General features: G+C 37.2%; 1 protein-coding gene across 24 annotated transcripts in view; it reads right to left on the bottom strand.

Annotated features, from left to right (window-relative positions):
* Positions 1-14,280, bottom strand: part of KDM6A (lysine demethylase 6A) — a 160,166-nt gene that overhangs the window by 21,179 nt on the left and 124,707 nt on the right. For all 24 annotated transcript variants that reach the window (XM_023755381.1, XM_023755384.1, XM_023755398.1 and 21 more), the window contains 6 exons: positions 9,982-10,111; positions 8,367-8,472; positions 7,483-7,688; positions 5,038-5,102; positions 4,888-4,962; positions 4,222-4,370 (listed from right to left, as the gene is read on the bottom strand). In XM_023755381.1, coding sequence (XP_023611149.1) covers positions 4,222-4,370; positions 4,888-4,962; positions 5,038-5,102; positions 7,483-7,688; positions 8,367-8,472; positions 9,982-10,111 — 731 coding nt within the window. The remainder of the gene's footprint in view (positions 1-4,221; positions 4,371-4,887; positions 4,963-5,037; positions 5,103-7,482; positions 7,689-8,366; positions 8,473-9,981; positions 10,112-14,280) is intronic.

Genomic DNA, 14,280 nt, shown 5'->3' with positions numbered 1-14,280 from the left:
CTATGCTCAATTAATTTTCAACAAGGGTGCCAAGACCATTCAATAGAGAAAGGATTATAGTCTTTCTGACAAATGGGACAATTGGATAGCCATATGTAACAGAATGAAATCAGACCCTTAACTGATACCATGTACAAAAATCAACTTAAAATGGATCAAAGATCTAAATATAAGAGCTAGAACTATAAACAGTCTAAAAAAATATTGGGGTAAATCTTTTCCGACCCTGGATTTGGCAATGGCTTCTTGTATATGACACCAAAAGCATATGGGGGGGGGGGGGGGGATGGGTGAAAAACAGCATAGGGAACAACCTATCCTATATAATAAAAGGCTAATATGCAAATTGACCAAACGCAACCAGTCGCTATGACGCACACTGACCACCAGGGGGCAGATGCTCAACGCAGGAGCTGCCCATTGGTGGTCAGTGCACTCCCACAGGGGAGCACCGCTCAGCCAGAAGCCCGGCTTAAGGCTGGCGAGTGCAGCGGCGGTGGTGGGAGCCTCTCCTGCCTCCACAGCAGTGCTAAGGATGTCCGACTGCCAGCTTAGGCCAGCTCCCCGCTGTCAGTTGGATATCCTCCGAGGGCTCCTAGACTGCAAGACGGTACAGGCCAGGCTGAGGGAACCCCCCCCCCCCCCTTGAGTGCATGAGTTTTGTGCACCAGGCCTCTAGCAGTCAATAATATTCTAATAACTATGTATGGTATCAGATGGGTACGAGATTTATTGGGATGAACACTTTGTAAGTTATATAATGTCTAATCATTGGGGTGTACACCTAAAACTAATATAATATTGTATGTCAAATGTAATTGAAAAATAAAAAATTATAAATGTTACAGGGGGAAAAGAAAGAAAGAAGCAGGCACAAAAGTCAACAAATTATTATTCCATTTATATGAAATATCCAGAACAGGTCACTATACAAAGCCAGAAAGGAGACTACAGTAAGTGCTCACATAACATCATTGATCGGTTCATAGAACTGCAGCAAAATGATGTATAGCAAAACCAATTTGACCATAGGTTAATTGATATAAACAACAATTATAACAAAATAACACTGAATGAAAGGACTGAGGACCTGTGATAGTGGTTGTTGGGGGAGTGACTGCTTAATGGGCACGGGGGTTTCCTTCTGAGCTGATGAAAATGTCTTGGAACTACACAGAGATGAGAGCTATACTGTACAGCACAGTGAATAACTAAATGCGACTGAATTACATACTTTGAAAGGGTTAATTTTATGTGAATTTTACCTCAATAAAGAAAAATGTAGCTGTGTTCTCACCACACCCTACGCACACCACAACCTGCGTCTTTTTTACATACACAGTACCATGTGAAAATGGTACTCTTAATACTTACAACTGTCTCTTACCATGGGTAGATGGTTGAAATTGTCCATGGCATGGACTCCAAATAAAATTTAGCTCTAACTAAAATTAGAGATGCTGGGACCCCACCAAATAAAAATCTTTTAGGGTAAAACCTAAGAGCATATCTGTAATTTAGAACATACATGATTGATCATAAAGTCCATTAAAGCATAAAGTTACATTTATCTATGTGACTCCAGAAACAAGGTGTTTGTCCCATAAAAACGAATTCAAAATAATCTTTTAAAAATTCAACTGAACTAACAGTTTTAAGGGTCACTGTACAACATTTCTTCTCTAAGATTGAGTTGTACAATACAATAACCACTTGAAATGTAGTTAATATAAAATGAGATGTGTAGTAACTGTAAAGTATACAATTTTGAAGACTTAACATAAAAACATGCAAAAATATCCCAATAATGTTTATATTCATTACATGTTGAAATAATAGTTGCATATACTGGGTTAAAATTAATTTCACCTATTTCATTTTACATTAATGTGACTACTGTAAAATTTTTAAAAAATATATGACTTGCACTATATTTCTATTGGGTAGTACTAATATCAGTTAAAGAGAATTCTTTAGAGAATTCCTTAGGTTCCACAGGGCATTTCTTTCTTTCTTTTTTTTAATATATTTTATTGATTTTTTACAGAGAGGAAGGGAGAGGGATAGAGAGTTAGAAACATCGATGAGAGAGAAACATCGATCAGCTGCCTCCTGCACACTCCCCACTGGGGATGTGCCCGCAACCAAGGTACATGCCCTTGACTGGAATCGAACCCGGAACCCTTCAGTCCGCAGGCCGACGCTCTATCCACTGAGCCAAACCAGTCAGGCCACAGGGCATTTCTGAAAAACCTAATGCCTTGTATACAAACCAACACAAAACTAAAACAGTCTAGGCACACAGTGACAAAGAAGTAATCTGTCATGTTTGCTTTTCCCCTTCATTTGTAAGGAAAAACTACATTTTTTCTTTGAGGGTATTATTTGCATAAAATAATTCAAATTCTATGAGAGACATTTTCAATTGAAATGAATCTTAATAGATCCAATCCAATAGTACATACATAAAAGAAGGGAACTCCAGTGAGTTCAAATAACTTGCCCAGTATTTACACTGGTGTCTAAAGTGGGGACAGAGTGGAGAGCAGACAGGTCTTCTGCCATTTATTCCAGAACTGTTTCCACTTTACCCAACTATGTATAAACATCATAGAACTGGGCTTACAATACCTGAGGATAAAAACGACTACAACCTAATGGTTCTAATCTTGGCTGTACATTAGAATCCTCTGGAAAACTTAAAAAAAAAAATCTCCAGAGATTAATCAACTATGTATTTTAAAAAGCTTACGAGGAGATTCTAATGAGCAGCCAGGACTGGGACCCACTGACCTGTTACCTAGAAGCAAGTCTATTATGAAAAAACTAGAGGCCCGGTGCACGAGATTCTTGCACCCTGGGGGTCCCTCAGCCTGGCCTGTGCCCTCTCGCAGTCCGGGAGCCCTCGGGGGATGTCTGACTGATGCAGGCCTAAGTCAGACATTCCCCAAGGGGTCCTTAGCGCTGCTGCGCAGGTAAGAGGGGCTCCCGCCACCGCCACTGCGCTTGCCAGCTGTGAGTCCGGCTCAGGGCTTCTGACTGAGCAGCACTCCCCCTGTGGGAGCACACTGACCACCAGGGAGCAGCTCCTGCATTGAGCGTCTGCCTCCTGGTGATCAGTGCACACCATAGTGACCAGTTGTTCTGCCGTTCAGTCAATTTGCATATTAGCCTTTTATTATATAGGAGGATTCTTAACACATTGTATGCGGGAAACGTATTTATACATTTTACGTTGACTGTAAGTAGTAGAGCCACCTGTTACTACCCGCAAACAATGTGTTAAGCTACTATTAAATAAGCAGGTGACAAAGCAGCAGCCTGGTTTTCAAACCATGGCTGCTTTATGTAGCAAACAGAAACAGCAGCTCATAGGCACTGGCACAGTAAACTTGTTACCACCAGTATTTTTCTGAATTGTTAAATATTTTGAACATCACCCTATGAAATTTCATGTCAAAGGCAGGAGTGGGGAACCTTTTGTCTGCCAAGGATCACTTGGATATTTATAAAATCATTCGTGGGCCATACAAAATTATTAACCTAAAATTAGCCTGCTATATTTGGTTAACATTTAATTAACTGACCCCTAATGCCTTAGCAGGGCCAGACCAAATTATCTAAGGCAGCACAGAGAAGATAATACATTAGCGTTGGACAGAATTTTAAGTCTAAAACCAATGTAATTCATTTTACCAATGAAGAAAAAAACCCAGAGAAGGAATGTGATTTGCCAAAAGTGACAAGCTTAGTTAGTGGTAAAGTCCAGACTAGATAATGCCTCCACATCATCATGTACTTTGTAAACTGTGCACTGTAATCCAGTTGGACAATTGTAACCTACAGTTTCTTTTTTAAAATGTATTGTTCTATGAAACTACTGTAATATAAAATATACTTCTTATTGTGATTATGGTAGGAAAAACTATATCCCATTACCCTGCAGTAGATGGGATCAACAACAGCCTTTATGCCAGGAATGCTCCAATGACCCCTTTTCCAAAGTAAAATGCTATTGTTTCAGAGCTATTAAAATATAATACAAAGGAGAAAAATCTTAACGATCTGAATCCAGTTAAAGAGTCAATTCTTATATTAGGAAAAATCCTTTCAGTTTCATTCTCTGTAAATGGAAAAGAATCTGGTTCTCTTTTGCATATTTCACATTCTGATTAATTCTGTTTTTCAATTGTAGAAGATATGTTAGTTCATAAAAGTTACCTGGTGTTCTGCTTCCTGGAACTTTCATATATAGCTGAACTGTGTTCATGCCCAGTATGGTGTGACCAACATGGCTTAGAAGATTTCCTGCTGATACGACACGCACAAAAGCAGGAAGTTTAGTCAACTCATGTAGCTGCAACTTCCACCTGCAATAAAATAACAGATCAAGAGTGAAACTCTGTGACAAATATTTGTGTAATTAATCATTTCTTCAAAAACCTCGTGCTTCAATCAGAAAACAATCAAATCTATAAATACTTTACTTTCACATAGGAAACACTGGAATGCTTAAATTTTTCCCAAGAAAATTTCCTAACAAAAAGCATAAAAATAATTAAACAATAAAAGGAAAAAATTTGACCTTCTAATTTTTATAATTGTGTAATTATATTCTATAGAATTATATTGTTAATCATAAAATAGAATGCTATGATTGTCTAATTAGCATACAGTCAGGGTCTTGATGAAAATTTGTACAAGGGTTTCCATTCAAGAAAATACTTTAATTGCAAGACCTAGCAAAAATAATTTAGCTAAATTCTGTATATTAACTTAGAAAAGTGATCTGAAATAAAATAGAAAATTGTATACAATTATATACAATTCTCAATCTTGCAAAGGGCACCTCTTTACCTCAGTTCACAAAAGACTACAAAGACTTACTTTTTGTCATCAGACAGGTCAATGTTGGTCCCAAACTTTATGGTTTTAAAGGGTCCTTTCCTCCTCCTCCCAGAACTTAAAAAAGAGAGACAATATTAGAAACATGCATTTTAAACAGAAATATTAAGTGGACAATGAAAAGTAACTTACTTATCTGAAGATGTAGATTCACTATCTGAGTGTTCTTTATGGTGACTTCTTTTCTCATTTTCTTCCTACAGATTAAGGAGAAAGCATTCCAGTTTAGTATTCTATAACCAGCTATCCTTTCCATCATACAACTGACAACTTCACATCAAGATTGATAGTCAATGATATCCAAACTCTTCCATCAGCCACAATGCTATCCTAGTAGTTCTTCCTTATTAGCATTCTTCTATAAGGTGAACAAACTATAGATTCTTATTTCCTGTCCCATTTTTCAAGGAGAGAAAATTTAAGGAAAGTTAAGAGGCCTAAGAAGTATCAATCATGATGACAAAATTTTTAAACTAGCAGAGGTACATGCATGCATGTTTATGTAGCTATCTATAATAATAAAAGCGTAATATGCAAATCGACCCAACGGCCAAAAAGCAGAATGACTGTCTGGACAACCTTCTGGACAAAGCCAGGGCTGCGAGGGCGGCTGAGGCAGCCGGGGCTGCAAAGGCCTACCCTTGCAAGAATTTCGTGCAGCGGGCCTCTGGTATATGTATAAGGATGGAAGGCAATAACTTCTCTACTCTTGATTATGAACAAAGGTAAAAAGATCTTCCTGGGCCAAATCTTTTTTCCATAATGAATTACATATGAATGATAGAACATTTAAAACATTACTAGGGAAATTAAGTACTGGATAAATATAGGTGCTTTTCAATATAAATTACTATCATCTACAATTTTTGTATCACAGACATGGCTATCTCTTAACAATCAGTGTCCTATGATTTTTGAGTCCGCAATACTCCATGAAATTTTGGCCTCCCTCCCTTTCAATGTACAATTTCTAAACATTTGTCAAATTTTTTTTATATGTAATGTGGTCCAGGCCTCCAAAGCACACACAAAAAAGCCACCCTTTCTTTGGTTATGGATCCATTCCTACTTAAATACTCTCTGCCTCTTATTATCTTTGCTTTTCAACTCTTCCTCCAAATTTCCCTTTGATGATCTCTGAATCCTGCTATTATTATCTATTCTATTCTGATCACATAGTTGAAATATCTCGAAAGTTTGAATTACAGAGATTTATATGGACAATGAATTCACTATAACTCCTAAAAGTTACAGGACAGTTTTTATTAGATGAATTTCTTGGTAGGATCTATGGGGAGTGGTAGTAAGAAACACAAGTGTATAATTTACAGGTATAAATGTTGCCTTGACTGAAAATATGAACTCAGGGCAGAATTTAAAACAGATATCAGCAAATCTAATGAATTACAAATAAAGACTTACAGGCACATATTAAGTTTCAGCTGTAGGATACGAGTAACACATTTAATAAACTGATTTTGCACGTCTTTCATGTTTACTTTGTGGGAGAATTTTTAAACTACAGTTCTAAAGGATTTTAGTAATGCTTCATCGCTGAAAGGCCTATGAGTCTTTTCATAATAATCCTCAGATTATTCAAAGTTTTGTTTTTTAGTTTTCCATACATTTTCAAATAATGTATGCCTATCTCTCAGTTTTTTCTTTCAGACTGAGATTGGTAACAATAACACTAATGTTTCCTGGAGGAGCTATCAAGATAATAAATACTAACCTGTAGAGGAGAAAAATGGGAAGGCACAAGTCTAGAAACTGTGCAAGTATAAAGCAAACTTGAGACTTAGTTAATCCTCTAATATCAATGGTTCTGAATTAGGAGCAATTTTGCCTTCTATAGTATGTCTGAAGACTTTGATTGTCAGAGCTGGCGTTGGGGCTAAGGGGTATGCTAAGATTATCCAAGTGGGGAGAAGCCAGGGATGCTACTAAACATTCTGCAATACAAAAGACAACACCCCACAACTAACCGTTATTGAACCCAAAATGTCAATAATGCCAGGGTTAAGAAACCCTGCTCTAAACAAAAATAACCCAGAGATAAGGAAGATATCTTGCAGTAATAATATTTACTTTATCAACCAACAGGTTTTCTTAGACTTTACTAAGAGCAAACTTGATAGCACATAAAATATTTTATACTAGCGGCCCGGTGTGAATCCATGCACCAGTGGGGTCCTTTGGCTTGGCCTGTGGGGATCAGGCCGAAACCGGCTCTCCGACATCCCCCCCGAGGGGTCCCGGATTGCGAGAGGGCGGTTCTTGGGTGATGCACCCCGGAATCGGGCTCCCTCCTCTCTGGTTCCGGGTGCGTCACCTGAGAACCTCAGCTGCCAATTCACTGCAGCTCAGCAGTTCCTGTGTTGAGCATCTGCCCCCTGGTGGTCATTGTGCATCATAGCTACCGATCAGATGGTCACTTAGGCTTTTATATATATAGAATATAGATAACGATAAAATAATGAGATGCTTACAGAAGTAATGGACCCCTTTAAATTAAAATAATATAAAATAATAAAATATCTCCAAAATAAAAATAATCTTCAGGAAGTAAGTACTTACTCTCAATGATTCCTGGAAGGAGGAGGCCTGATACTGTGCATATTTAGCAATCGTAGTATGAGATCGATTACTTTCACAATGCCAGATTTTCTTCGTTCCAGTGGGATCCCAGTTTTCATCTGCTGGCTGCAACAACTGTGTCCTCACTTCTACCATGTGTTCATTGTTAGCTTCCACCAAAGTTTTGGTAGAGAAAAGTCCCAGGTCTTCATAAATAAATAAAGGTAGTTAATAAATAAAAATTATATTTGGAATGACATTTTTAAAGTGCTTTTTTAAAAGGGGAGGGGTGGGGAGAGGAGGGAAAACGTTTTATGGTGCTCCATTCAGTTCTCCTACAATCCAACTGGGGCCTCTGCACATCCTGAATTTCCTGTTAGGTTTCCACAACCATACACTGAAGCCCTGGAACTATTCATCATGCCACCAACAGGGGCAGAATCAAGGGACCAGGTACTAAAGTTTCACTTATTTATTGAATTTCTGCAGGTGCCAGGAACTACTTAGGGGGCAATAGTACTTATTAGTAGTCTCAAATCTTACCTAAATTTTTATTAAAAATTTATTTTATTAGTCAACCTAAATCATAATTATATATAGTTTCACCAAAATAAAAGCTAAATTAAAAAAGCACCAGTAAATTGCCAGTAATTACCATCTTCGTATCTTCACATTGATTAAAGAGATAATACTGATACACACACACACACAGCCTTACAGCTAGGAAACTATTAAGATAAAAATGTGTGTGTGTGGGGGGGGGGGGGGGAGGTGAGGGGAGGGAAGAGAAAAAATAAATAGAAACAAGTTTCTGCCTGTGCTTCAAAAGTTAACAGATAGTAAAGAAAATATACAAACTTTTCCTTTTTCTTATTAAAGCTTACCCAACTTAAGAGCTCCAGCAAGGCCACGTATTACTGTAACAGGGTTGTTTGGATTTGTACAAAATTGATGTAATGGAGGAAAGAAAGCATCGCGTTTATTTTCCAACTGTAAAATTAAAACATACAGTTAGATCTCTGGAAAACAGACCTTTAATTTAAATGTTATGCCAAATTCATATCTATTATTTATTGCGATTTAATAATGCATCCCATCTGTCATTATTTGTATTTTACAGTATTTTATCACTATGTCTTTTTAGCTTAACTGTAATTAGATATAAGCACACACATCTCTCTTTTCCATTATATCCTGAACAAAATATGTGGGAGAAATAAAATTTAAATTCCAAAATCAGACTGTTTTAAATATTATTCAGCCTTAAGAAGGAAGAAAATCTTGTTAATATGCTGCAACATGGATGAAATTTGAGGACACTATGTTAAGTGAAAATAAACAAGTCACACACACACAAAATTTGTATACAATTTCCCTTATATAAGGTTTCTAAAGTAGTCAAATTCATAGAAACAGAAAGTAAAGTGGTTGTTACCAGTGGCTGGGGAGACTGTGGAAAAGGGAGTGCATTTTAATAGGTATAGAATTTCAGTTTGGCAAGATGAAAAAGTTATGTAGAGCTGTTTTTCAACAATAAGAATACACTTAAAACTACTAATTGTGCACATAAAAATGGTGATGATAAACTTTATATATATCACTTTTTAATCACAAACAGAAAAAGAAAAAAATCAATTAAAAAAACATACTACCAAAATGAAAGTAGGCTGAAGAAGAAGACCCATAAAAGATGAATCTTAATCTTGCATTTCCCCCACTCCTCAGACCTCAGTTTAAAAGTTTTGTTACGGTTCTATCCCAGTGCTTCCCTTACATACCAAAGGATCAATAGAAACTGGTTTAGGGAAGGATCAATATAACATTTGGCCTCTAGAGGGCGAAAACAGAACCAAATCTCTAAAAACAAACTTTATAGTTTAAAATATTTTCATTTGGGGTAGAAGTGGGAGGATGGAAGGAAGGAAATGGGGTAGGAGGACCTACTTGGGAAAAACATAAAAAAAGAGTTGCTTTGATTGAACTCCTAATTTCCTAGTTCATCATAAAGTAAAACTAATATCCAGTTTTAAATAATCTATTCAGCTTTTTAGTGACATATCTATTACCACATTTTATGTTCTCAAACACTTTTTTTTAAGGTAAATGATAGTGTTTGTTTTTTTTAGCCAATGTATAAAACACCTAGTAGAATGCAGATTTGAAACCCAGCTTACTCCAAAAAATGTTATACTTTAAGGTAGTTTTTGCCTAATACTGCTCAAAGTTGGGGGCATTTACAAAGTATTCCTGTAAAGTACTACTCTAATGTAATCAGTTAATAGCTGAGAAGTTATGTTTTACATGCTATTACAAAATCTTCTCGAAAACATCTTTATTCCCCCCACCCCCCACCCCCCACCAAAAAAACATTCGAGCTGCTGCCAACAATTTTAATGTTTCCTAGAAGGCTTCCACATTGATTTAAAGCAAGATCTCATGAAAAACAAATAGATGCAAACACTAGTTTGATTTATTTCTAGTCAGTCAATTCAGACTCACATAAATACTAGGTGTAGGAGGATTCAACTTGTCCTTTGGCAAGGGCGGGTATGGTGAAGATGGCGGTCTTGGAGGCGGACATTTATCCAATAAAATGCTACTGTTAGATAAGCCATTTTTACCTAGATTCCTTAAAAAATGGAGAAAAACACAGCTGTACATTTATTTAGGAAACAGAATTTTAAAATCCTGAATTAAATCCTAATCAATTGACTGGGCAGTTGCACAGATCCATGAGATTTGGATCAGTAAAAAACTAAGAGCAATTATTAATTTCAGCAAATACTTAGCTTGATTTCTATATCTTCCACTGAAGAAAAGTAATAGAAAAGATATGATAACACATAAATTACTGATGACATTCCTAATTTTGCTTGAATTTTCCGATTTACTTTTCCACCCAAAGAACAGAAATTCCAATTCTCTCTCCACCAAAAAAGGTGCAGATAATAGTAAAAACAGGTTATGTCTCTCTCCTTATCATATCAGCAATTATAACTAAGATATCATAGTGACAATTCTCAAACCTGAAAAGATCTTTCTTTTCTTTTCTCAAATCTGAAAAGAATATTCTGTGTAACCCCTTGACTAATAAAATTTAGCAAGATTCCAGTCTACTAAATTTCTTGGAAATGATACCAATTTTTAAAATGAGATGTACAGTTGCAATCTATTCTGATACTCTATAATTATTACTTACTAGTAACTGGGGTTCATTTTCCATTATAAATTCTTAATGGATGGTAGAATTATTTCCAAACTGTGATTGTTTTAATGTAAGAAAAAAGTATTTCCAATTTTTCAAAGCCCTTACCCAACTCAGAAAATCAGCAAGACATAATTTTGAGCTTTCAAATCATTCCAGGTTAACTAACTTTCCTCACCTAATTAATATAAGTTCAAAATTAACCAATGCATTAAAATACCAAGTACTCCTAAGTTAACATATTAAAATTCCAGATAAGAATTTGAAAATTGTAATTATGACAGGAAGTTAAAAACTTATTAATTTTACTTATTGAAAACTGGCATTTTTTCATCATAAATTACAGAATACATTTTGCTATGATTTTGCCAAAATGGGAAAACCTTACAAATCAGCCTGTTTTGATTGGCACCAAAGGAAACAAAGGCTTAAAATTCCACTGCTACCACCTTTTGAAATGCTACACATTAAATAGCATTTCAAAATGCGTGTCACTTTCTTAATTTCTCAACTCCAACACCAAGTAAACATAAGAGTTCATGGCAGGTCTCAAAGAAATGAATTAAGTTTATAATAACTGAATTTTTTAAAGAAGTATGTGAGCTAGTTATTAAAGTGAAGTTTTAAGTTCAAGTAACAATTAAGGTCCTAAGCTAAAATAAATGAATCTTCTTATTCAATACCAGTTTTCCACAAAGCATGAATGTCCTGTACATTTAAAAATAGACATGATACATTTAAGCTTTTAAATTTAGGTATAAAATCGGAATTAACTTATAAACTCCATAGAAGTAAAAACTAATTGGCTGAGACTGGTAAAAAAAAAAACAAACAAAAAAAACCCCACAATTCAAGTATTATTAAATCAATGCAAAATAAAACAGTCACTTACAATATCCACATAGATCATTACACTTTTCATGCTGAATTGTGCATCTGCCACTATTTAACTTTGGAATTTAAACAACACATGACTCCAAATATCTAAAATTTGTTGTACCAAGCAAAAGATGGATGTAAGGTATAGCAAATAATTAATATTTTAAGGAATTGGAAGATAATGAACCAAGTATTAAAACTGTACCATAAAAGAGCATCTCATGCTAATTAAATGTGACAAAACTTAAGCTTCTACAACATTCTGGATGTTGAGAGATGAGAGTAGAAAACAGGGTTTGTTAGATTAGTAGAATTCTGCCTCCATAATTTCTACAGTTGTATAACAATTAAAAGAAAATAGGTAAATGGGAAAGTAAAACAATGAAAAGTGCAGATGCCTTTATTTTAAAACTAGTGGCCCAGTGCACGAAATTTGTGCACATTAAAAGGGGATTAATTAGAGGAAATATTTTAATATTGCTATTTGCCCTTTCTCTATAATAGAAAGTGTCAGAGATGAAAGAAAATTAATAAAATGTATATGAAAATCTCCCTCGTCAGAGTCTGGGGCGCGCCGCAGGACCCGGAGTCAAGTCCCCATCCACCCGCGCGTGCCTCGAAATCGTGTGAGACCCAGACCCGGCCGGCCCCACCCCCTCAAGCCCCATGGGGCAGGGGGCGCAACCTCAGGTCCCCCGGCCTGGCGCAGGGCAGGGGGTGCAGCCTCAGGTCCCCCGTCAAACCCTGCCGGGTGTGGGGGGGGAGGTAGGGGGGTGCGGCCTCAGGTCCCTCAGCCCTGGCGCCGGTGCAAGGGATGTGGCCTCGGGTCCCCCAGCCCCAGCATTGGGGCGGGGGGCGCAGCCTCATGTCCCCCGGCCCTGGGGTGTGACGACCATTTGCATATTAGCTCTTTATTACATAGGATAGAAAAGAAAAGGGTGAGGAAGCATAACTAAGAGAGCTGAATATGATTTAACAATTGAATGATACAATTGCATTTTAAACCATAAAAGCAGCAAAGGTATTGTAACTGCCTTTGGATGCATCACACTGATCACTACAACACTAAGATAAACCAAACAAGAGTCAGATTAAAAATAACCAACATTTTAAAAACTAAATATGTGAAAATAAGAAGGCAGTCAGAATAAACCATGCAATCAAATTATATCTAGCAGTTTCTTATTGTATGTCAAACATTGACTCCCTGACTACTGAGGTCAAGTCTAAAACAAATGGAACCGATGCAACTGTCAGTATATAGACTAGTAAGGTTTTTCTACTTAAAATACACTTATCAATCCTAATGCAAAGGACAGAGCTGTGGATAATGAATACATTTAATCTTCTGAACATTTAAGTATCCAATGCTGTTTATAATAAAATAGAGCCCTGGTGCATGGATTTGGGCACACTGAAAGGAAATTATTAATTAGAAGGTGGTTGGCAGGGTGGGACTGGATGAGACAGACCAGACATACCCTGGAGCCAACCTCCCAAGGTCTCTCCCCTGCTGGCCGCACCTGGGGTGGCACCATGGCTGGAAAGGCATCTGTGGAGTGAGTGGGGTCCCTCTGGCAGGTGGGGTCCCTCAGCCTGGCCTGCGGGGATCGGGCCAAAACCAGCTCTCCGACATCCCCCGAGGGGCCCCGGAGTGCGAGAGGGCACTCTGCAAAGTTGCTGTCGTACAGGGTGTGGAATGCAAACACAAGTGTGCAGTAAACCAGATTTGGGGCCGACAGTGCCCCAGCAACAACATAACCCACGGCCGAAGGTGGAATCGCACGGCCCCTTGAGGAATTGGGCTCCCTCTTCTCTGGTTTCAGGGTGCATCACCCAAGAACTGCTGCTGCCAAGTCACTGCAGCTCGGCAGCTCCTGCGTTGTCTGCCCCCTGGTGGTCAGTACACATCATAATGACCATGGGATGGAGGGAGGGACACTTAGCATATTAGCCTTGTATATACATAGAAGGTACTTCAAGCCAAATAATGAAACTTTACTATAGCAATCCAAAGTAGAGAAAGGAATTGAAGTCAACTATCCCATTTTAAGTTCTTTTCTCCCATTTTGAAACTCTTTCCTTGAGCAAAGTTGAGTATGAGGAAATTACTCATAACCCAATTATTTAAAATACTGGCTTAAACTTACTTTTTAATTTTCCCACATCATTTGCTAGAGAAATGAAAAAGTGCTCTGTACGTAAACCAATTTAGACTTTCATTATCTTGGGTTATGAAGCTCCTAGACCAGAGACATTGAGATGGCAGCTATGTCACTTACCACTTCTGAGTTCTAGACTCCTGCCTAATGCAGAACACCATAAATAGAACAGAAATGGCAAGCAACACAACATCTATCATTTGCAGTCTTGACTTTTTATGTAAACCTCAGAAGATTTTTATCTCCATATTATCAGAGCATTTTTTTGGTTTCTTCATTCATAAACTGAGGCCTAGATTTATTGAAATAACCCAAGCAACCACAGGGGCCTATAGTGTTTAATGTTTCTAGCTACTTATTATATACAGGGATTGGCAAAAGTAGGTTTATGGTTGCGAGTAAGATTCTTTTGAGTTAATAAAGTTATTGTGTAATAATCATGGCCTGCGTGTCTTTTTCCATATGAACAACTGTAAAACTACTTTTGCCCAACCCTGTATATATGTCTCTGTAATAAGGCAAACTTGTCTTTAAGAGTTAAAAGCTGAATAT

Source organism: Myotis lucifugus, unplaced genomic scaffold (assembly GCF_000147115.1).
Source record: "Myotis lucifugus unplaced genomic scaffold, Myoluc2.0 scaffold_76, whole genome shotgun sequence".
In the NCBI taxonomy this organism is placed as follows: Eukaryota; Metazoa; Chordata; class Mammalia; order Chiroptera; family Vespertilionidae; genus Myotis; species Myotis lucifugus.
The sequence above is the reverse complement of the archived record's forward strand: the minus strand, read 5'-3'. Positions and strand labels throughout refer to the sequence as shown.